We start from the raw sequence: 25,115 nt of genomic DNA on the forward strand, positions 1-25,115 counted from the left end.
AGTCAACACACAAACACACGGATGGACGGACGGACACACAGAGAGAGAGAGAGAGAGAGAGAGAGAGAGAGAGAGAGAAGTATCCCTGCTAACTGATGGCCCTTAGTTTCAAGCAAAAGGATTTCATTGTGAATACTTTTAAAATCACTTCTGCTCTACAGTAAGTGACCTTTCGTGTCTCTAAGAAAATCACAAGGATATTACATGCAAATTTCAGTTTTCATTAAGATGCCCATTATCTCCAAGCTGCCCTAATAATTGCTCTGAAGCCAGGAAATTTTTTTTATTGTTGTTGTCTTCCTTGAGATGTGTACCTTGAGTTCTGATCTTCCTTTCTTTTTCCCCTGAGCTGTTTTTCAAGAGGGCTGTTTACATCCAATCTATTTTCTTACAAGATGCCAACTCAAGTCACTTCAGCTCCTGATTTCTTTGCACTTTTGAACCAAGCAAATCAGCACGTGAAATGAGCTGAAAAACAGGACCACACGCCCCTAAATCGAGGGTGCTGGCTTTCAGCTGGCATCTGGAGTCATCAACAAAGACCATCTTAAGTGGAAAAGAGCATTTGCTGGAATAAATGACGAACCTGGGAGAGAAAAAGATAGAAAATCTGCTACCATAGCCTCCAAAGCCAGCTGAAAGTATAAGAGACGTGCTTATGAAGTCCAGCCCAAGCTTGGAAGTAACAAGTTACAAGTATATAGTTACCGGAACACAGCAAGAAACAAGAGAGTAACTAATGTATGTTTCAGAATAAAAGCCAGGAGTGGAAATCACATATCTTTGTTCCTATGCAAATGTAACATTTTCCAGTTACAGTTAAATAAAAAACTTTAGAGGCATGCGGAACTACATGCTTCAAGGTTTTCTTAATCTCATGTTCTTATCGTGAGTTTTTCCCCAAAAAACAAAAAAAATAGCAGGAGAGAAGCATACAAGTGATGATCACAACAGCGATTGTTTCGTCGTATGTAAGTGTACCAGAAGTGATTTTTAAGGACGGGATTTCTGTGTTTTAAAGGCCTCCCTGTTCCTGTAAGTCAGGGAGAAACCTGATGGTCAAATTATGCAAGCGGATGCCCTCAAGCCAGCAGGCGTGGAGCAGCCTTACCATCCCATAAAACTGTTTCTCTGTTGAGTGGCAAGAAAAACACCCTGTGGCCGTGGCGGCCGTCGTTGGGGGCCGTAGTTGTGCGGGTTCCCCGCGGACTCAGAAAGGGAGGATGTGATGGAGGCAGCCCTCCCATGCACCAAATTACAGGGGATATTTCCAACTTCTACAATGTGGTCAGGGTGATTTTCTTCTCCCTCAACTGAGAAATGGTGTGGAGACGATCGGAAGGTGATAAGAGTGGCTCTGGGTTGCCCTTTCTCCTGCCGGCACGAAGGCTGGGGGGTTCGGGCTGACTCAGGAGAGTGGATGTCCTTATATATGAAACTCACACCCTGAAGGATCTCACAGTTACCACGAGGAGCATGTCATAGCCTATGCCCCGTCTGGTGCTTCCTCCTGGGGACATCTGTTAAGGATGAAACTTCACCCATTAAGTTTTAAACGGGGAAAATATCCTTCCTTCCTCGCTCTGCTCTCCCACCTCGGGTGTCAATTCTGCAGCCATAACCTCCCTTCAACACCCGTTCCTTCAATCCACACCCATTTTCTCCTCAGCCTCTTGTTCGTTCTTCAGTAAAATGTGCTGACCTAATTCTCTACCTCCAAGCCCTATTTCATCCCTTGAGGATGACACAATTCAAAAAACCTCCGATCCAATGCGAGCCGGCCGTTTCCCATCACAAAAAGTCCACGAGGCTCCGTTTCCCGGAAAGCCCTAGATGACTAGAGGGTTGACTCACCCGAGACACGAGGTACAATAACAAGGGACGAGAGAAAGAGGCCTTTGTCTAGTAATAGCCTCATTTACGGCAACATTGCCTCACGCCAACCTCGCTGAACTTTTAAGCTCCGGACGGCAGCCGTCCTTACCCAGAGAAGACCACCAGAAAGGATGTTCTCTGCTCATTAGTTGATGGTTTTCCTTGGATGCTAAGGGAACATCATTTTTTTGCCTTTTTGTTTGTTTTAAAGGCTACTTCTAAATGAATCCAGTTACTCCCAACTCATTACTTTGCTTTGTTTTTCAAGGAGAATCCAGCTGAAGTTACTGCTCGTCGGTGGCCATTTCCAGGCATAGGAACCTGCTAGGCAACTGGAAAACTGATAGAGACACTTTGGCCACTCAATTCAGACATCCTTGTAAATCAAGACTTCACTGGGGCTGGAAATGAGATCTAAGGCTGAGGGTCGTGTGAGTTGGTGCGCGGTGAGGGGTGCAAGGGGCTACTCGTTAACGAGGGCAATTTGCCCACGTAGTTCATGCCACTGCAGTTACATTGGCATAAGTAACAGGAATCTGGCAAATACATTCTAAAGGTTAAAACAGGTGCTAATGGTTCCTTCCTCACATCTCAGCTGGATTACTATAACACTATGGAAAGTGTCAGGAAACTTCAACAGGTCCAAAACACAGCAGCCAGATTGCTCATTGGGGCTGGTATCCTCCGTTTACAGCAGCTCTGCTGGTTACTTTTCCAGGCTGAATTCCAAGTGCCAGTTCTAACGCTATGAAGCTTTCCTAAATATTTTGGGCCCAAGCTATCTCAAGGACTGCATTTTCCTTTATGAGCCCGCTTGAGAGTTAAGGATCATCATCAGGAGAGGCCTTTCTCTCGATCCCACCACCTTCACAGGTACATTTAATGGGGCTACGGGAGAGGGCCTTCTCTCTGCTCTCACAGTCTTGAACTCCCTCCCACAAGAGAATCTACCATTACAACAGCACTCTTTGACCACAGTATGAATATGGCAAGATTACTGAGACGTGTTCAAGGTTAACTAATGGACATTCATTCCTAAAGTTCACCAACTTGGTCTGTTGCCACGAAATAAGGATCTCTTTGCAAAACTTCAAAGCTGGTAAGCTTTCTCGATCATAAGCATTCTCAGGCCAAGGAACGCTTCTGTGTCAGATACAAGTAGATACAAGAAAATGCATCAGATACAAGTAGCCCACAAAAGCTCACGCCCAATAAAGCATGTTGGTTTCTGAAGTGCCACAAGGTATGTCCTTTGCTTTCACTAAAGTGATCTGCCACCTGCAACACGGATCATTTTATTCCGCAGCATAGTCTGTCCAACCCAAGACTGGCGATACCATGGGAATGGACAAAGGGGATTATGAAACAGTATATTCATGGTTGCTAGGTATATTCTGTGCACTGATAATAATAATGATGATGATGAAGAAGAACAACAACAACAAATGAAAGACTAATCTAGAGTTGGGGAGAAATGAAGACAACGGGCAATGCAATGCCCATAATCAAATTTTTTCCAGTTCAGCAACAATAGAATTGACCTGTCAAGACAAATTACAGAACAGGGGGAAAACTCTTTTCTGCAAGCCACCTGACCCCCTCCTCCGTTCCCCATGCGATCTCCTCCCCGCCCTCATCTCCTGCCCTGATGTGCAGAAACACACAGAAAGACACACACATACTTTCTCTCCCGCCATGACCTGTCGCTGCTTATTGTTCGGTGCTTTTCCCCTCAAAACGTTGACAGGGAAGGAAGGTTTAGAAAGAGCAAAGCCATTCCAAAAGAGAGAACTTCCGTGGGAATGTCTCACAGATCAAAAACGCACCAGAAATGAGGTGCCCAAGACAGACTGAAAGGGAGCTACAACCACAGTCGTCCAGATCAGGACAGCCTCAGACTGAGCTAAGTTTCTATAGACTCCAGCAACTCTGATTTACTAGGAGTCGTCCATGCCCTGATTTGGTTCCTATTTTTAGTTCCTTCCATTGATAGAAACAGATGCAAATGGCGGTCGCTTCCTGTTGGGCTAGAATCAGGACCTGGCATCCTTCAGCACACCAATATGCTTTGGCAGGGTCCACTACTGATGCCTGCCTTAGCATCCCACATTTATTTTCCTTCGGCCAGCTTCATGCTCTCAGCAGCGGCAAATAGCTTAGTGGTTCCCAATCTTGAGTCTTCAAGATGTTCTTGGACTACAACTCCCAGAAATCCTGGCCAGCACAGCAAGTGGTGAAGGCTTCTGGGAGTTTTAGCCCAAGAACGTCTAGGGACCCAAGGTGGGGCACTCACTGGCTAGCTGCTAGGGATTGCCCCAGACATAGTGTGCCACCCTGCAGGATTCTGAGAAGTGATGTTCCTCTGCCACTTGACTCTGCTGCTCGTGGCTGTTGCTTCTAACCCCTAATAGAAGGGGGATGAATTAGGGTGCATTTTCTGCAGGTCTCCTTTGTTTCACTTTTTTCTAAAAATTTAATGCAACACCTACTGCATTATAGGGATCTAGGACTACGAGACCCTTGGATTTCTGTGGCATTTCACCGTTATTTTGATTTTTAAGAAACAGCCAGAAAAAATGATTTTGAACTACTAGACGATTGCTCTGGAACACATAAAAAGCTAGCCCGTTACAAAGGCTCTACTGGATCAGAACTTGGGGGAGTTAATTTTTCAGATGACAGTGCCCAGCATCCCCTGGCCACATGGGCACTGGAGCTGCAGTCCAAAAAAATACACAAACTAATTTTTTCACAGAATGTGCATGGAGCTGGCTATCTTAAGAGGGTGTATTCTGTACTAAGTCAAGTTGTCCAAACTCTTTGTGAAAGGCGTACCACAGTAACCTAGTGCAGGGAAATCGCCCCAGAGGGAAACCACAGCTGCGATACAAGGAGATCTGCAAGCGGGATCTGAAGGCCTTAGGAATGGACCTCAACAGATGGGAAACCCTGACCTCTGAGCATTCAGCCTGGAGGCAGGCAGTGCATCATGACTTCTCCCAATTTGAAGAGACCCTTGTCCAGCAGGCCGAGGCAAAGAGGAAGTCACAAAAGCAGCAAAACCAGGGAGCTGAACAGGGGACAGATTGGATTTGTCTTCAGTCTGGAAGGGACAGTCACTCTCAAATCGGCCTCCTCAGCCACACTAGACGCTGTTCCAAGTCCTCCATACAGAGCACACTCCCATAGTCTTTCGAGACTGAAGGATGCCTAATGAATGATGAGTACAGAGGTGCAAACACATTGGGTAGCCCAGTGGATTAAGTGTTTGTCTGCGGAGCCAAAGGTTGGGAGTTTGATTCCCCACTGTGCCTCCTGTGAGCCGTGCCAGCCTGTGCAACTGTGGGCCAGCTGCACGGTAGTCCCAGGGCACCCCCGGAAGAAGAAGGAAAGAATCAACCACTTCTGCGTACTCTCTACCTGGAAAACCCTGAAAAGGGTCACCATAAGTCAGAATTGACTTGGCACCGCCTGACAATAACAACAACAACAACAACAACGGATCATCACGAGTCTAGGTGCAATGGGACTGTGAGTCAGGAAACTCACTAACTTTTCAAACCAGAGTGCAAGCTGGAACGAGAGTGGGTTTAGAGATTATGGCTAACAAAGGCAAGCAGCCACAAAGGCAGCTGCTCTTTGCAAGAAAAGGAACGGGATGAAGCTTCTCCTCCCCCCCCCCCGCCATGCACCCATCCAGCCCAGTGAAACAATTAAGCTTCTCGGCAGGGGTGGCAGTGTGCAGATTTTCCAGCAGGAGGGCTGGTGTCTGAAGGAGAGGAATGAATTATACTGATTTGGTGCCCCTGCCTAGGTTGCAATTCAGAATCACATCACCCCGACGCGTGTCTGATGAATAAATCGTGGTCTTAAGCAATCTCCTCGGTTTAGAAAATAATCAAATTTGAGGTAATGAAAGAAAAGAAGGTGGAAGGCTAGGGAATTTTTTTTCCCCTCTTGCCCCACCCTCCTCTCTCCCTCTAACACAAATAACATAACGCCAGTCGGCTTTCTGGAGAGAAGACGGGTTGGAAGATTTAAAATGTGGTTTTACACTAACGAGATCTTCGGAACTGCCTTTCTTGCCGTTCTGATTCTTAATAGGTCAAAGATACATAAAAAGGAAGGCATGGCACCGAACATTTTAGCTATGAGACGGAAGACGGCAATGCAAATGGGGAGCGGAAGGAAAGGTTCCCGGGCATGAAGGTGGAAGCTTTCTCTGTAGCTTTAGCAGGAAAGTAAATAAGACCAGCCGACTCTAAGAAAACAGGTTCCTGAAAAATTGGCTCTGAAATATCTCAGAGTTCTTGCCACGTTTTGAACCCCTGGAAGCTGAACATTAGCCTTTATGTAGCTCAAGAAGCAAGCCTCCATGTTCATCTCTGCAAGCGGCTTGACTCTTTGGCTTTCAGAAATAAAATACTCAAAGGAGAAAGAGAAGTTTCGTGAATGAAACCGAGGTACAAGGGGCTCATGGGCCCATGAGTCATTTCTCGCTGACGGTGACCCTAGTTGAGGGTTCAAAGGTATGTGCGATACTTAAGAAATGGTTTCACCAGCATCCTCCTCCAGTCAAGTTTCCTTGGCCAAGTGGGGAACAGAACCCAGATCTCTTGAGTTCTACTCTGGCATTCTACCCACGACATAACACCGGTTCTTACTACAAGATATCACCTTATCTGAATAGCTTGATGGGTTCTGAAAACTTCAAAACAGAGGGAACCAGAGCAGGAAGATTCATCTTAAACGGAACGCTTTGAAACTAAAAGTTTAAGGTGGCATCCACATAAATAAAGATGGAGGGGCAAAATGGACTTGTTAATCAGTCGTGTAAACTGGGAAGTGTTGCTACTGGATGTTTGACTATACTAAAAGGGGGGAGAGACAGTCTAGGTTCAGTAGAATTACTTCTCATTTGCACTGAATAACAACCGAGTTCTTCCTGCAAATGTAGAATCAGAGCCCATCAGAAAAATGGAAGCTCTTCTGAAGAGCGGAGAGATCAGCTTTAATTTCCTAGCAAGCCATTACAATCAGGGCTGAAAATCCCCCGTCTCTTCCAGGTTGCTCACAAGAAACATCTAGTCTGCTGAACGCAGCCCCTCCAATTCTTTCCCCAGGGAAAAGGTCAAGGGTAGAGGAAAACTCTTTGCATGGGGTGACTGCTCCCCAAATCTTCCTCCAACCCTGGTAGGTAATGTCCAACAACTTTTAAGCATTCTGCACAAGCCCTTGTTCTTCTCTGGCCTTTAATCTGAGTTTGGCGCGACAGCAGAATCCAGGTTTGTGCACTCCTACATTCAGAAGAACAAATCACGGGTGGTCTGTTTTTCTCCCCCTCGAATGACCTATGGAAATAAAGGCCGATGAATGGTTCCCCTGGCACGCTCAGAGCTTTAAAAAGTTACTAGTTACACTCACCATACGAAGGCCAAGAAACCCCCAAGTTACTGTTACGGTTGCACTTCCGAACAGTAACTCTTTACTTTCCTGTTTCTCAAAAGTAACTGATATGGTTCATTTTCAATTCCTTTCAGGTTTGGGGAAAGACATCTAGCTGCCACAAGCCACTGACCTCCAGTAGGAAATATACCCTCTGCGGGCCCACCTCACGGTCACCACAAACTCAACCACAGAGCCAAAGGCCACAGTATGAGCCCACCCTTGAACCATGTGATCTTCCTCCTCCACACCCTCATAATGACAATCAGTTACAGCTTCAGAAAGGGCGAAGTTATTCCTTACTATCCTGGCTTCCCTTTCCCTCCACCAGCCTCATGCATGGTCTGACACCCCATTTGCTGAACCGTGGTGGATCACAGCAAACATACTAATTTTGCTGGGCTTTCATTACCTTTGATTGATTAATGTCAGCAACAATTGGGATTTGAAAACACCAGACCCAAACGAGAGAGCTCAGATAGTTACTTTAACTATTTCCAGTTTGTTCCCCTGCGTCAGAAGTAAACTTAACTGAGCAGCCTCTGCTATAGGTATTTTTTTTATTTTTTTAAAAAAAGGCCTTGCTTTCTCATTATTCGGTAGAATCTAAAACAGACAATGTTCAGCTGCTTCTTTTCAACTAAATTGAACCCTAAAAGCTGCTTTCATGTGGTACAAAACATTCAGTGCTATGGCCTAAATCCAAGGGCTAATCCCAGTTAAACTGATCCACTGAAGCAAAGAGATTTTGATTAACCGCTGACTGATCATTCAGCAATTGAGTCAAGGGGTCTACCACAGTCGGGCCCGGGAACTAGATTTAGAGCTATGAAGGAAACTAGTTACAGTGAAAAATAACAGTGAAGCCAACTTTGTGACTTTATGATTGCAATGTCACCTTTGTTATTGACAAAGAACAGAAAAGAGAAAAAAGAAAAAACAGAGCAGACTCTGTACGGATGACCATCTTTTCTCTTATTTGGACCCCGGTTTGTCTCTAAATCACACGATTTCCTGTTTTTCCGGCCCCGCCAACTTGTGCCAACAGATCTTCGTTTTCACACATAAAAATCACTACTAAGGGAAACGAGAAGCAAACTTTATTTTTAAAATCCCACCAAGACCAAACACAACCCTACTTTTAAAAAAACAGCCTCTTTTGCGTCTGAGAAAGTGGAAGGAATCCAAGGCCAGAGGGACCTGGGGGGGGCCCTTTTTCTCGCAAAGACAGCAGGTGCTCCATAAGATGTGGTTATAGCAACAAAATAAATGACGGATAATTGCTTTTGTGACAACTTGCCAATTAAATTAGACTCAGCAGAATAACATAATGACAATTTGTTATGCTCTGGTGGGCACTAACATACCAATCATAATTAAATGCTACGACTGAAATAGAAGGTAGCTCTACCCAGGAATATATAACCCCAATTCCCACCCTGTGAAACATTATAGGTTTGGGCCTGATATTTAATTTCGGGAGGATAATAGCATTAGCGCACAGCAGAATGGGCTGGCAGGATGCTCAGTGGCGGTGGCACCGAAGGGGGGGGGGACGTGGCGAGCCAAGAGGCTCCCACAGACCATCTCCCAAATGATCGGGGCACGTTTGTTCCAGCAGACGAAGGAATGGAGGAGAAACCACACAGGGGTTCCTCTTGGTTCCTGTCGATGAGGACTGGCTTTCAAAGGAGATGGGCTTTTGAAAGACGAACTCTGGTGCTTAACATTTAAGCACAGCGTGGTTTGTGGGGAGAGGCTTACCAGCCCGGACGCCGGCGCTGTGTTAAATACTCGCAAGGCGCCAGCCTCCATCAGGAAAGCCAACAATTTAAAACCATTAAATGCTTTGACGCTAACACCATCGAGTCAGAATCCTCTGATATGATCTTTTTACATTCGCCTTACAGAATTGGCCACGGACATTCGTTAATGCCATTAAGAAGCAGAGGCAGGGGAAAATATGTCCGCTTCTTTTTCACCCCTATGAAAATCGCTAAACTTCAAGTTCAAATATGAAGAAGCATGCCTGGTTGGGTATATTCTGAAGAAATGAACATCAGTCAGCGTGATCCCCAGCATGGAAAGGACCACGTCATATTGGTCCTGCTATGTAAGTCTTAAAGATGAGGAGCCTTTCAGGAAAAAAAGAAGAAGAAGGGGCAACTCCGAATCAGCACCAACATGGCCGAACACAAAGGGATTCTTGAATAGGAGGATGGCAACATTTGCACATTTCAGTAAATTCATCTTTTAAAAAAATAAATAAACAGACTGAACCGAATAAAAATAACTACCTACCCCCACTACAAGAGTGGCGTGCCTTCTCAGCGGAAACACGAAACACACGGGCTCCTCCGCCAAGCCAAAATCTGAAGCCAAGAAACAAACATAAATGCTGAACAAACTGGAAGCAGAAGTTTCTGTATGCGTTTAAGACACACAAGAGAAGCCGAATGAGAGCCGCCCCAGCCGTGTGAGACACCTGCGTTCTTAACGGGCGAACTGGATTGATAATTTGAAATCCAATCTTTCTTTTTCCAGGCAATCAACAACATAGTTTCTTTTTTCAATATATCTCCTATGTTAGAAAAAAGAATGCTTTTTTTTTTGAACGGTCTCTCCAATCTGCTCCTTGTATAAGTGATTTGCATTACAAGGGATTTTCAAAAAATAAACGAACTGCCACCAGTTTATTGAGGCACCATTTAAATCAGATTAATTTAACTTCTTATTCGATTCTTTTTATTGCTTTTGTTACTGGCTACTCTTGCTCTTTACTTATTGCGAGAATCCTATGAGTTAAACCCACCAGTATGGCTCCATGGGTGTAAACCTCAGCAGTGATTTGTAGTGAGTTAAAACAATAACGAAGGGCTTGCAACTGCTTCTCAGTTGTACAACCTGGCACACATCCCTATACAGACCTTTTTAAAGTAAAGCAACTAGCAGCTGAAATTTACACCAAGAGAAATTTACACTTGTGTCATTTTTCAATGGGATTCCAGCCATTACATCTGAATACATTTTCATAAGGCTCAGGGAACATTTTTTGAAGGCCCATGGATGACCGTTGTAGACAGACCACCTCTCTATGTTGGATATTTTCAAGAAGTACACAGACGTTGCATATATTGACCTTTTAAAAAAGTAGATGTGTAAGTACCTACATTAAAAATAATTAACATTTTTTAAAAATCTACTGCCCCATTAAGTCCTTAAATTAAATATAAGATTCCTATCCTGCAAGCCTATACTTTCCTGAGAGTAAGCCCCACCAAACTCAAAATGGCTTACTTCTGAGTAGATTACGTAGGACTTACTGTGAATTGATGGTACATTAGTGTACTGATATACAAACACAGTGTACTTAAAGGACTAAATATCACACTCTCCTAGAGGAGGAAAGTGTAAATTATTCCAATTAATCTCTATATCCCCTAATGACCTATTAGATCTTTTACTCCGGATAAATATCTGGCGGTGCTTAATGCTTTTGGAAACAAACACAGATAGGTATCGCCTACCAATAGATCAGAAGCAAGAAAACATTCCTTGTTTTAATTAGAGCCTCTTAAGCAAGACGCCTCCCTCTCCTCAGACCTTTTTCAACGGCAACTCTATTGCAGAATCGAAACCGGTCTGATTCATGGCTTTTAAAGTGTTATATTTCTATCCTGATTCCACACCCTCCTCCGTGGTAGTGCTGTGTATAGCACCCAGGACCAAAAGGGGTAAGCAACTCGTTCCCACATGTAAAGGAAATGGGACTGTGTCAAATTCAGTAATTAAAAGTTCCTCTCGACCCAGAAAACCCACTCGCAGGACAGGAATGGGTTGCTACACCTCTGCATGAGTTCCTTCCACTCAGCCTCTGCTGAGGATGCTGGCAACTCTGCACCAAATGGGACAGAGTGGGACCTGCAAGAAAATACTGTAGGTATTTACTCTGTACAAGGTTCCAATTACCTTCCCAGATTTTACACCTCCTTCCCCACACCTAAAGGGATGTGGTGGCGGTGCAGGTTAAACCGCAGAAGCCTCTGTGCTGCAAGGTCAGAACCAGCAGTCGTAAGATCGAATCCACGTGACGGAATGAGCTCCAGTTGCTTGTCCCAGCTCCTGCCAACCTAGCAGTTGGAAAGCATGCAAATGCAAGTAGATAAATAGGTACCAACTCGGTGGGAAGGTAACGGCATTCACGGAAACTGTCTTCGGACAAATGCTGGCTCTACGGCTTGGAAACAGGGATGAGCACTGTGCCCTAGAGTCGGACATGACTGCACTAAATGTCAAGGGGAACTTTTACCTTTACCTCCCCACACCTGGTTTCCTATAACTCCCAGCTTGCAACTGTCCTTCCAACGTCTACTTGGGCAAGAGGCAGCCCGTCACCTCTCAGCCCATCATTGCTCCAGACTCCTCTCTGTAGAGATGCCCGAAAAGTGGGACTTGGGTATCAGAAATCCAGGCAAAGTCTCAGAGAGTCAAGAGTCCGCTCCAAGAGGATGTTGTTTTAAAGTGCTCTGAGCTGCTGGGAGGAGGGGGGGGGAAGACTCTGACCTCCTGCCCCCAATTGTTAACTCAACCGCCTTGCAATGTGTTCTGATGAAGCTAGCCAGAAGTTCAAGGGGGAGCTCACGACCTCTGTCCCCTTTGGCTAGCTTTCAGGAAGAGATCAGCAATTTAGCTCACAAAGATCAACTGGGCGCTCTCTTAATGGGGTGTAGCATTGAAGAGAAAGAGGGGCAAAGCCCAACTCCACTCATTAAACAAGGCTCCCAAGTTCTAGGCAAAAAGGCTTCCTCTTTCCACCCAAAGTAAGAGAGCCCTGTTGCCTGCTGACCCAACACCATGGGCATTAGACTGAGAATTTAAGTGAATTAAGATACAATCCGACACAAGAATGATATTTCACCTCCTTTGTCGCAAGAGCAGACCGACCTTTTTATAACATACGGTGTACGTATCAGCTTCCCTTCTCATTACAGATCCCAAAAAGAGTCCGTCTGTTTTTACTTAAATGGCTTTCCCCCCCCCCTCCAGTAAAGGTTCTCATTATCCAGTGTTGCACAGACTTACAATGGGAATTGTTACAAAGGCTGCTTCTTACAGAACTTTGTGCCTTGCGGGAGCCATGGAAAAACCCTGCATACACCCCTAACTAGACCTAGATTTATGTACCTCTCTGCAGATCACGGTATATTGCACACAAATGTGTGTGTGTGTGTGTGTGCATGCGCGCGCGCGCACACACACACACACACACACACACACACACACACACACACACACACACACACACACACACACACACACACACACACACACACACACACACAGACATAGATATCACTATATTTTGGTGAGTCTGATTAAAAGTTACACAGGGCAGAAGTACAGTAAAAAGAGAGACAGCCTTACTATTGCAGGAAGATAATACGGCAGCTCCAAGTGATGGCGATAAAGAAATCAGAACCATTCCCCTTCCTTAAGTCCTGCCAGAATAAAGAAGAATTTCCATTCAAAGTGATGGCACATGCACTAGGAAACTCAGTGTGGCTTTTACTCTTGTGTCACCTCCTAAAGATGCACTTTTTATGTCTATGGACACGATATGTAAGCCATACATACAAAGTATTTTGCTGCACTGTGCTTTATTTTGATTCCAGGAAGAAGAAAAAACACTGTATGGATGTTTGTTTAAAAAAACACAAAATAGACTAGATGTATTAAATGAGAGACACGCTTTATGATTTGCGCACGACTGTTCTAAGATATACGAAAGAGCAGCCAAGGTGGGTCGGAACAAAGGGCTCTCTTGCTGAGCATGATCTGCCTGCAGTTGTAAAGGCACTGCAATCTTAGACAGAAGCCCACAGCCCAAAGAGGGTCTGCCCTGGGAACAAGTGCCAGAGGAAAGGAGAGTAGGACTATCGTGGAAAACCCGACAGTGCCATCAAGCGGACGACGGCAGAACAATCGCCACCCGTTGCCGGCATTTCTGTCCTTCCCGCCGTGACATTTGCAAAATAATCAATATCTCATTATTGGCCATAATCACTAGCTGGTTCAGTTTTCGTAGAGACAAGGTGCCACGAGAACCACCGCCTCCCTCCTCTCTCTTTCTTTCCTCTTCTGAACCTCCTTCTGCATTATGCAGAATGAAGCATCCGTAAATCAGAATTGCTATTGGCAGGGAAGGTCCTGTGCATTAAAAGAAAAATGAGATGCCCAAAGTTGGCATCTTCTTCATTTAAGCTAAAGAGCGGATGTTGTTTTTAACTGTACAAAAGGCAGATGCAGGCAAAATCTTAACTCTAACGCCTTTGCTGAAGCTCACGACCTTTTGCTAACGGCTGGAAGGTAAACACTTGATAAATAAGTAAATAGGTCACCCTTGGGGGGGGGGGCAGCGGCTTACAACCTTTTAATTAAAATACTCCAGCTCCCATAAGGTCACAATGAATGACAGCGCCTTGACTACAAAGCACTCATCCAGGGGAGAGGGAGCATTAAATACTTTGTGTTTTTCCCCTTCTGGCCTCTCGGTTTCCTTCTTTAAGGTGAGACGGATGCTTGCCTATTAGATGGCATATTGAAAAGGTGAACCCGGAAAGCTTCTCCAACTGCTCCGGCTGGAAAATAACAGAGACCAAATGGATCTGGTGTATGCTATTCTATGCATGTGTTCGTTGGGACGGAGGTCAGCCAAGATGCAACCGGGATTCCAAAAAAAAAAACATTTCTTACTCTGGTAGCTGCCTTAGAAATTAAAAGGAAAATCATGGAGGAGGAGGCAGCCCGCTCCCCCCCCCAATCTCTCCCACTATGAATGCATCAACAAATTTCCACAGTCAACAGCCAAGCCTGACCCCTGCCAGCTCCTTTTGACTTGGCTTCCTCATTTAGGCACTGCAAAGATTCCCAGTTAATTGGGTCACATTGCCAGCAACAACCCCCCCCCCTCCTTTCTCTCTTCCCCTTCTGGCAACAGGCCCGGTGGCTACAACTTTTCTCAAGACGGGGCAGGCACTGCGTCAAGCCAAGGCACAAAGATGAAAGCCTGCAGCCAAGAAAGGTCTCAGATTCTTCCACTCAAGACAGCTGTTATTTTAGAACAATTTCTTTCTACCGCCCCCACCTCCAATCTCCAGTAGTCAAAGAAAATGAGGGAAACAGGGACGATCCCCTTCAATGACACCATCCGGGACCACATCCAACTGAAGATGACTCTGTGATTGCGTCAAAGCTGGGGGGAAATTATATTCAGGGACTACACATCCCAGGATCCTCCAAACAGCATGGGGGGATATTTGAACTGCACACTCATCCCAACGGGAAGGGAAAATACCCTAATTCTCTAAAACACAGCATCCTGGTGGGCCAGCGATTCTCAACCTTTGGTTCTTCAAAACTCTTATGAGCAGCCATACCGGCCGGGGGCTTCTGAGTGAGATTGGAGTGCTGAGCTCCCGGATGGCCCAAGGTTGAGAAAAAGTGTATTAGATGCATCGCAAATGGAATCATGATGTTGCAAGACTACACCATCCAGCAACCTTGATTTGGCCACAGGGAAGCCTGTATCCCGTCACATCTGAATGCCTGTGCATACCGGTCTTTACTATTAATTTCATTTCTCTTATTTTTAATATCACTGTATTGTCAGTCACCCTGGGAACCGGCTCTAAAATTCTTTGTTAAATTGGCACAACTGTTCTCCTGTTATTTTCTTCCATCTCATTCTTTTAACTTCCGAGATCTCTGAGCGAGAAGAGAAATCTGCAAATATAACAGATCTGCAGAAACCTCCAGCTACCAACAAGATGGTCACACTGACTGAGAGATTGTTTTCTCGCTGCTTTTTAAGATGGCAGGCTTACAGATCTTGGCCTGCGATGTCTTCACTTTTTTGTCTCTATATAAAGAGCTTTGTGTTTCCATTTAACTTCCACTTCTGTGATATCCAAAAGCTTGTCCTTTTTTGGGTTTTTTTAGCCAGCCATGCTGAAGTCCAACAACTTCATATTGGGACAAGAGGAGGATTAGGTAAATGGGCCAATGTAGCTTTCTTCCAATTCGTTGACAAAAATGGAACGAACGTCTCTACAGCTCCCGGCTGGCTGAAAACCCTGTCCCAAAATGGAAAATGCCTGCTCTCGCTCTACCTTTCAGAAATGTGTCACCACTAGCAAACCTGCTGTGAATGGGTAGATGAAAGCTGTGGGGCCGTGTGAAAGCAGACCGTCAATGCTGTGTATGACAAGTGAGACGCGAGCCCCAATGCATTTAGTAGGCCTTATCCTCAGGTTAAGAAGTGCAGGATCCCTGCCCTAATTGAGGCCATTTTTGGCTCATAAGAAGTAACTGGGTTTGAATTAAAACTTGCATGGTTTTGAGACACGTGAAACATTTTTCTTTAGAAAATATCAGCGGTGATTTGGTTCAGCCCAACATCCTCCCGGTCAGACTCTCGGCCTCCTTATGTTTTTATTTGTGCCTTCCGTGATCCTGCACCATGGTTGGGAATGTGCCTCACTCCAGACCTTGTTGAATGTCAGCTTTCATCAAGCCTTGGCCTGCGGTGAGAGACGCTCCAACAGCATCCACAGGAACACACTCTCCCAACATCTGCTCTGTGTAGAGCTTTCAGGACAGAATGAAATACATTTGGGTTTGTGTGAACTTAAAAAAAAAAAAAGGACGGGGGAGGCAGTCAAGTCAAACTCAGCAACAAGTTGAATCTACTGCTACCATGTGCAAGCTCCTGTCACTGGAATTACAAGCTACTTCAAGGCCTGCATCAAAGGGCCATTTCACTACTTTCTCACCCGAGCTTAGCCCAAAATTACAACTCACCTAAGGGTCCCCCTACTGAGCTTTAAGTCTGCCTGGCCAGTTGGACTGGGTCTGCCTGGGGTACCGCTCTGCTCCTATGAGATGCTCGGCTAGGCCCTGCAAAGGGGGAAGAAAACCAAGCAAAGAGATAGATGCAAATAAAACTTCACACTGACTTTGCTTGCCCATAATTCACAGGGAAGAATCCTGCACACAACTGCTCAGTGGGGAAGTTACCTATTTCATGGGATCGATCGACTCCTGGGTTATGAGTGCATCGGTTTGAAAACGCAGGGACCAGATTACGCCATCAAGCCATTCATGTCCTCCATCGCTGAAGGACGTTTTTAATGACCAAAGCCATCGTTTTACATACACACTTCAGTCTGCAGGACTGCCTACCACCCACTGCCCCTCAAAGACACCCTCCAGTTCAAGGAATGCCCCAAGGCTGTGTGTTGCATACTGTAGACCAATCCAACATTCACAACGGTGTGCGGGGGAATATGAGGTGGAGAGAGTGTTGCCAACCTTGAATTATGCAAGCATCTCTCAGTCCGGAGTGTCTCCGATTAGACATCGGCTGACATAGAGGCACTGCTGCAAAAATAAGGGATGAGGAATGCAAGGCCCTTAGGATGATGGCAAAGGGCCTCCCTTAGGCACATCTTCTGCAGGCTCGGGTGCTTGTTCTTGAGGCTGACTTTGTGCCTCTGATAAGACGTTGTGGATTTTCACGCTCAAGGCAGGGTGTTCTTGCTTGGCCTCTTGGGAAGGAAGTGGCGCCACCTGTAGGCCAAAGCAGAGGAGCAGCATGGAAGAGTTGAACCAAGGATGAGACCTTCCACCACCAAGCACTACTGGCCCATTACAAGTTTGCTACGGCGTTCGGAGTTACTCACAGAATTCGTTCTCTCTCTTCTCCACCTTCCTGCATAGCCCAATTTGGCTCAATAAAGACATCAGTGTGACTGGCATAAATGTAACTAGCATTTTTTTTTCCAGAATGAAATAGCAGACAAGTTGCCCCCTCCAGCATCACGGAAGGAAGTCTTAACGGCAGTCCTGACCCAAATGTGCTGTAATGCAGATCCTTGGATACACCCCACAAACACACTGCAAAAGCAATCACAGTAACTTTCGAATTGTCTCCATTTCTCGAAAGTGCTTATTTTTGAGACTGCTCAACGAACTACAAATGTTTGGATGCAACTATATCAAGGACCCTTTAGTGTCTGAAGAAAGAAACAAGTGGAGACAGAAAGGCATTCATATAATAGCATGCGGAGTGGGTGTCGAGCAAATTTTTGAATTAGTGGTTCAATTGAACACCCTGTTGCCAGGCAGATAAGTGGATGTGGTTAAGGTGACGTCATGAGAGAAACTTGTATAAGAACAATCTTCAAAATGAATCAGATTCTTGGTTCAAGTCAAGACTGTCGACACTGAATAGCAGAACGGGCTCTTCAGAGTTTCCAGAGAGCAACCCAGGGATTTGTAAGGAAGCTTGGGAGCTTCTTTCCTCCTTGTGGGAACAACCTGAGCACCTTTAAGGCAAAATACAGTGGTGCCTCACTTAGCGACGTTAATTCGTTCCGCAAAAATCGCTGCAGAACAAAAAACATCGCTATGCGATATTAAAAAGCCCATAGAAATGCAGTGAAACCCCTTCAATACATTCCTATGGGCTTAAAACTCACAGTTGAGCGAAGATCCTCCATAGCGCCACCATTTTCGGTGCCTCTAAAGCGAGGAATCCGTCCCTAAACACAGCGGGCGGCCATGGTTTTTTTTGAAACCGCCGATCAGCTGTGCGAAAACGGGGGCTTTGCGATGATCGCTTCTCTGCGATCATCGCAAAGCGAAAATACCTCACAGAGAACATCACAAAGCGATTGCTTTTGCAATAGCAAAAACAGCATCGCTAAGCGATTTCGTCGCTAAACTGAGCGATCACTAAGCGAGGCACCACTGTATTTTAATTTATTTATTATTCGCTTTCTACTCCACCCCTCTAGACAGAGTCTACTCGGGGCGCATACTTTCCCACTTCTAGCTGGAGAAATCTGGTGATCTCCCTTCCAAGTTCTAACCAGGTCTGGCCTGCCCAGCCTCCCAAATCAAATGGGATTGATGTGTTCAGGATATAAGGGCGATATATCTGATGTGTGGATTTATATGTGCCCATCGCCACTGAAAGGTGATGACCCATGATGCCAAGGCTGGATAGCTCCATTGTTTAGGTCTCTGACTGTGGAGCCAGACGTTGGGAGTTTGATTCCCTCACGGTGCCTCCTGGGAGAAGAGCCAGCCTGTGTAGCCTTGGGCAAGCTGCACAGTCTGAAAGATGAGAATGAGAAACCAGTTCTATGTATTCTCTACCTGAAAAACCCTGAAAAAGGTTGCCATAAGTCAGAACTGGCTTGATGGCATGTGATGATGATGATAAGGATTTAGCTGAGGTTTTGGAACTTGAATCTACAGGGGTTTTGAAAGCTATCCCATTACATGCAAGCAGCAGCAAGTCAAACTTCCTCAAGAGGAATCAAGCTAAGCTGAAGACCGCATATGCTGCGAGCACTTTAACCGGCATAAGCTCTTGCTCCAGAGGGACAGTGGTAGAGAATGAATTTCCCCCTTCATTGTTCCCTTTTCTGCTAATCACAGATACCATGCCTATAGGTTCAGTCCAGTGGATTAAGGAGAGGAAGGGACAGAGAAAACTTGACACACACTCACTGCAGCCTCAAACAATCTTCAAAGCATGGAAAATTTAAACACAATGTAACCCCGTTCACAGCTTATTCAAAGAAATAGGCCCTTCTGGTACGATTCACCGAGAAGCGTGTCTTGCTAATTTCAATGGGATCTTAATGCAAAACAAGTATGCTTTGGATTACAGCCACACACTATTAAGAGTCAATTTCTCTTCGTCATTAGCGTCAAGTCACATCAGGGCTGCCAGGGAGGATTATAGGAAAAGTTTATTCTTCAATACATAGTGCAATTATTGACCTACAGTAATACGCTGGAAGATAATTAATGTCCCTTTTAGGCAAAGCGCCAGCACTCGTATGAATGTCTGCGAAAACAGACCAGTGAAGCTGTGCTGAAAATCCTGTTTTACGTGGAGGCAAAACAAGTCTCCGGACAAGAGTTTGACCTGTGCGGCTACTCCTCTAGGACTTCAGAGCGCCTCTTGGTGAGAGACCTGCACAGTTCTACAGCAGTGGTTCCCAACTTTGGGTCCCCGGATCTTCTTGGACGACAGCTCTCAGAAATCCTGGCCAGTCCAATTAGTGGCAAAGGCTTCTGAGAATCTTCACAGATTCTGGGAGTTTTAGTCCAAGAACATCTGGGGACCCAAGGTTGGTTGTGTACAGGTGCACTACAGCATCCGTCCAGAGGTGGGCTTCTTCTGTTATGTTCTTGCAGCGCTCAGCTGAACAGCACAATCTCTTCTCTTGTGTTTGCTTTACTGGACCTTTGTTTTAACCCCTCTATGATCTGTGTGATATAGGATGTCTCAATTGCTGGGACTCTACTGCGCAACCAAGACTAGCTCCAAAATAAGTGAATGTGATTCTGGGGTATCCAACTGCTCAGCACATCTTTTTCTTTTGAGAAAGGCTCCCAAGGTGAAACATCCCAGGCTCTACCTCAAGGCCGACTTGCTCGCCAAGGTATGTTCTTGATGGTGAATTTAGTAAAATCCTAAAGACTTTCATGCGCTATTTGATTTTTTTAAAACCATTGCTTTCTTACATGGTTGCATGATTTCATTATTCTGCCACCGTTTTCATGGGATTTCCTAGTTTTGTCAACATTTCAATATTGTAAATATTGATATATTTTTTAAAAAAAATGAAAAAGGGGACAGAAACGTCCTACAAATAATACTTACATGCTTTTGTAAGAGAAAACCTTCTGCCAAGAGGGCCTTCCCTGTTTCCTCAAACAGTCTGTCCTCGTCCACTTCTCCTTTCTGTTCCAGCAGGTTGTATTTCTGAACAAACCTGAAATTCAAGAGGCTCGTCGTCAATGGAGGCCAAGAGGGATCATCATCATTTCCATTCCATGAACGTGGGGATAGGATGGGGGAAGGAAAGTCAGCACTCGTCCACTTACTTTTGACAGGCAGATTCAAAATTTAATTTGGAGAGCTGAAAGGCTTTTGGACCATTTCCATAAACTTGGTAAAATTTCCTAATGAAATAGATAAAACATTTCAGTTTGAGACGGACATGAATAATCATTCGGTAGAGAGAACGACCAGTATTTTCTTAGAGTGACTAAGCTTCCCACGGCCTGCAATCCCAATTCTAGGTCCCTGTTTAGACTAAGAACTCTCTGGAGAGCTCAGTGGTTTCGGTCTCTGGCAGCAAAGCCAGAGGTTAGGAGTTCGATTCCCCCATGGTGCCTCCTTGGGAGAAAAGCAAGCCTGTGTAGCCTTGGGCAAGCTTCCCAGTGCCAGGGCGGCCCCAGAGAAAAGGAATGGGGAACTACTTCTGAGTACTCTCTACCTGGAAGACCCTATAAAGGACCACCATAAGCCAGAACTGACTTGGTGGAACATCGTTGTTGTTCTTGTTTAAATCAGGAGCAGAGAAAGTTTAATCCTCACCATCAGATACGCTGGCTGCTGTTAGGAGCTGTAGCCCAATACAGCTGGCACAAGGATGGCACAATTTGACCATCCTTGATCTAGAGCTGTACAATCTGCATGCCTCTGGCTTGGAAAGAGTCCCCATCTTAATAAACAGCTGCATGAAAACCCAACAGACAAGACCAGCTCTAAGAGGCTGACCTGTTTGTTCTGTGCGAGGCCTTGAAACCACCTCACATGCAGGCAAGCACAAGGGATTTGGAAGAGATGGAATTTAACAGCATGTAGCCTCTGAATGAAACTTCATTTAGCATTCACAGCCACCAGCTACTGATTTCTCTTCTCCTCCATTGTCTAATCCCTTTCGAAGTCCTTACAGCTACTGGCCATTTCTATTTCTTTCACAGGCTGGATATCTCAGGGGTTTAGGTACCTGGCTGAGGAGCCAGAGGTTGGGAGTTCGATTCCCCCACGGTGCCTCCTGGGAGAACAGCCAGCCTGTGTAGCTTTGGGCAAGCTGCATGGTAGTCCTAGATATGCCCCCAGAAGAAGGGAATGGCCAATCACTTGAATATACTCTATTTAGAAAACCTGAAAAAAGTCACCATCAGTCAGAATTGACTTGATGCCACCTGATGACAACAATGATTACATGTGTTGTGTAAAGAAAGTCTTCCTTGGGGATGGATTTGAGACATGCTTGAGGCTTTTACCTCCACCAAGTGTAAGAAGAGGTCCCATAACATTACCAAAAATCCCAAACAATAACTGGGCGGCGTACAATGTTGTACGCCGCCCAGAAGCCACTGGCAATGGTGCGGCTAAAAAATATTGTAAATAAATAAATAAATAAATAAGGTGTGGGGGGCTGGTCTTTTAAAAAATTGTTTGTTTGTTTGTTTGTTTTGGATCCTCGTCTCCTCAAAATCTGAGGCTCTAACCTGTAATCTACTCAGTTCCTGTGTAAATCTAGCACTTGGTATCTTTCTCACAGTCTGGAATCCACTGTACATCAAATTCACTATACTGTATAACTGTCAAGTTCTAACATGATGAGAGAGAAACAGAAAGAAGGGAAGGGGGGGGGGAAAGCATACGCTCTGATCTTATCCTCCGGGTACAGGATAGGGCGAATAGGGTCTTCTTCTTTGTCAGTCTCCGGATTAGGATCTTGATAAACCGGCTCCCTAAGTGGAGGGAAGGCTGCATAAACTTCATACCAGACTGGCTTCTTGGCTTCAGGCATCACCCCTGAGCGCAGCAAACCCCTTGTCCTGAATGAAGATTTACCAAAAAAAAAAAAGTGAGAAGGGACAAAGAACATTACCAGCAAAAAATTAAAATACGGTAGATTACTCTCTAAAAATTACACAAATGGAAATAGGATAAAGACAAGAGCAGTTTACACAAAAATAGAAACTTAACCCTGAACTTTTTTCCTCCATCTACAGATAATTTAAAGATGAGAAAAGAAAAGAGGGCAAATTTTCGGCTAAAGAAACAACAGCAAATACTTACGAAGAAGCAGCAATCTTCCCGTTTACCTGCTGTCAACAATACCCTGGAAGCGCAGAACAGCTAAGGCACCCTCCAACTTCTTATGAACCTACTTGTACGATGTCAGGTAAAAACATGTTTGCTACCCTAGACTAATACGGCTACGTCTTTTAAAACCACTTGCACAATGAGATTCCCAGGAGTTCATCCATACAGAGGTGCCCCCCCCCCAAACGGGCATGACAGCAGGAGGATTTCTTCTGCGTTGCTTCCAGGCTGAGGGTTGTGAACCCCTCACAACTGTGATCATTTCCCAGTCCTACTACTTTTAGAAAGAAACACAGAACAAACAAACATTCCTTCTGTCACCCTAAAGACGAGCTGCTATATTTTGAGGTACGCTTTCACGGACCTCCATCCACACCTTCAGACTTAGGAGCTACGATATCACTGCAAGTAATCATTACGTTGTTATTCCCTATTACTTCTACCGGATCCAGATTTTGAGAACCAGGCTCAAAGGGTTAAAGGTCTGTCGTTTTTTTTACATGACATCTTAATAATGATCTCAATAATCTTAGAGCTGCAAGAGCTAGAAGGGACCCGATGGATCATGAAGTCCAGCCGCTTCAAGGAGGCAAAGCATCTGAAGAGTTTTACCACTTTGTTGTCATATTCCAACTCATATTTCTGAAGATGGGGGCCACGTTGCGCAGAAGCTTACATTACAATATCGCGGGTAGTCTTTAAGATGCCACGTCTTCTTCTTCTTCTTCTTCTTCTTCTTCTTCTTCTTCTTATTCTTATTATTATTATTATTATTATTATTATTATTATTATTATTATTATTTGCTTTTGTTTTGTGTTTCTTGCACCCTGCACTCAAGGGCAGGCAGAAAGGTGTCAACAACCTTGGACCATCCAAGATGTTCTTGGACTCCAACCCCCAGAAGCCTTCACCACCAGCTCTGCCAGCCAGGATTTATGGGAGTTGTAGTCCAAGGACACTGAGGTACAGATCCGCGACTGGAGTGGCCCTTTAGGTGCGATATTGGGTTAACTGGAGGCTGATGATGCTGTAGAACTCAGTTCTCACCAGTTGTGACTGGCAGGAGTAGAGCCTCCCAGTTTAGGAGCAGTGTATCCCACAGCATGTGGTTCAAAAAAAGGAGCAGCATTTTTGGGAACAGCGGCCGCCGCCTCCATGTTCTGCTAGTTAGCCATGTGGGGAAATAAGAAGCTGAATTACAGGGAACGTGTGCAATTATATTCTTATTTTTTTTCCCTTGTGGCTCCAAGTGTCTACTAAAAATCCATCCCCCGAGGCAGGCGTCGCCCCACCCCAAAAACGACGGACACAAAGCTCTCACCGGAAAAAGATGCTGCTCAACTTTTCCAACCTGCTCCCCGCCATTGCGTCGCTCGCTGAAAACGAGGCCTAGGCCTCTCGTAGCAACCTGAAGCGCAGCCTAGCAACCGTCACCACCCGGAAGCGGAAAGGCCGCATCTCGCGAGAACGCGTACGCGACGGAAGGTTCGCCACTAGCCCCTCTAGTTGCAAGCCCACGCGGCAGAAGTATGGATTAAGGAGGCAGGCAAGAGCAGTTGATAAAAGAGCTGGCGATGGTTAGGAGTTTGTTCAGAAGCGAATGAAGAAATAATACATTTTCCGCCCCCCCACACACACACAAAACAAAAAACCTTTTCAGTTCGGATTTGTAGTCCTTTTGCAACATCAGAGCTCAAGCATGCAAGACAGAAGTGATGAGGTTTCATGTCCGTTCGGAAATAAACCCATTGGATGGAGTGGGGCTTGCTCCCATTTTTCATTAAAGCATGTCTTACCTATTTATACAATTTCTACAGCTGACCTACATAGGACGGTGTGTGTGTGGTTTTTTTTTATCTGTGTGTGTGTGTGTGTGTGTTTACAAGCCAATGCACTCCCTGCCTTCAGCCTTACAACCAAAAATAGAGGGCAAGAAGCATAAAATACTACTACTACTACTACTACTACTACTACTACTACTACTACTACTACTACTACGAAGAAGAAGAAGAAGAAGAAGAAGAAGAAGAAGAAGAAGAAGAAGAAGAAGAAAACAACTCAGGCCCAAGTCCTTAAATGATTCCTCAACCCATATGAGCCTATGTGGGAAACCAAAACCTTCAGGAAAAGCTTTTCTGTGTGTCCCACCAGGGCCTTTTCGGGCGGCTACCCGGGGCTGTGGAACTCCCTGCCAAAGGAGGGTAGGGTACCCCCTTTCTTTTTTCCTTGTACCAGCTGTCAACTTTCTAGTCAAGCTTTTAACAACAGCCTTGAATAGGCTGTTACTGTACTTTTTCCTTCCTTATGAAACAATGGATGTTTCAACGTGGTTTCTATTTTAAATGAGAGTTTACCCTGCATTTAGCCATTTTTTTAATTGTAAGCTGGCTTGCCTCTCTGTATTGGGAGAAAGGTGGAATATAAATAACAAAGAATAGCCAAGGGTGTGAAAGAGAACCTCATACTTGGCAAGCCTTGGGCTGGATAGCTCTTCTCTTTTTGTATGTTTTCAAATCATGGCAAACACATTTGCTCATTGTCATAGTCAAACTAAGATTGTAGTGTAGGCCAATATCATTATTCCCTTATTGTACAGGGGACTGAGGCTGAGAGGAAGGTATTTGCCTTAGGCCACAGAGAGAACTTGGGACAAAGGAAAGATGATGGCTCTCTAGACCCATTTCACCCAGGTTTGCCAAGTCTCAGGAGAAGTCCAGGGAGAATTGCTATACAGTACTTTGCCAAGTAAGGAGGCAAATCTCAGAGCAAGCAGCACAAGACAAGGACATGGCTTTAATTTACATT

At 45.1% G+C, this 25,115-nt stretch overlaps 2 protein-coding genes across 2 annotated transcripts in view; both read right to left on the minus strand.

The window, feature by feature from the left end:
• Positions 1–25,115, minus strand: part of LOC140701746 (uncharacterized) — a 443,504-nt gene that overhangs the window by 303,165 nt on the left and 115,224 nt on the right. The window lies entirely within an intron of this gene.
• On the minus strand, positions 16,472–23,785 carry MRPS23 (mitochondrial ribosomal protein S23). The gene is made up of 5 exons (XM_020786962.3): positions 23,632–23,785; positions 21,862–22,038; positions 20,287–20,364; positions 20,063–20,174; positions 16,472–16,947 (listed from the first exon to the last, which is right to left on the minus strand). Exons 1-5 carry the CDS (start codon positions 23,673–23,675, stop codon positions 16,792–16,794), a joined length of 567 nt encoding a protein of 188 aa, XP_020642621.1. The 5' UTR covers positions 23,676–23,785; the 3' UTR covers positions 16,472–16,791.

This window comes from Pogona vitticeps, chromosome 7 (assembly GCF_051106095.1).
Source record: "Pogona vitticeps strain Pit_001003342236 chromosome 7, PviZW2.1, whole genome shotgun sequence".
Taxonomy (NCBI): Eukaryota; Metazoa; Chordata; class Lepidosauria; order Squamata; family Agamidae; genus Pogona; species Pogona vitticeps.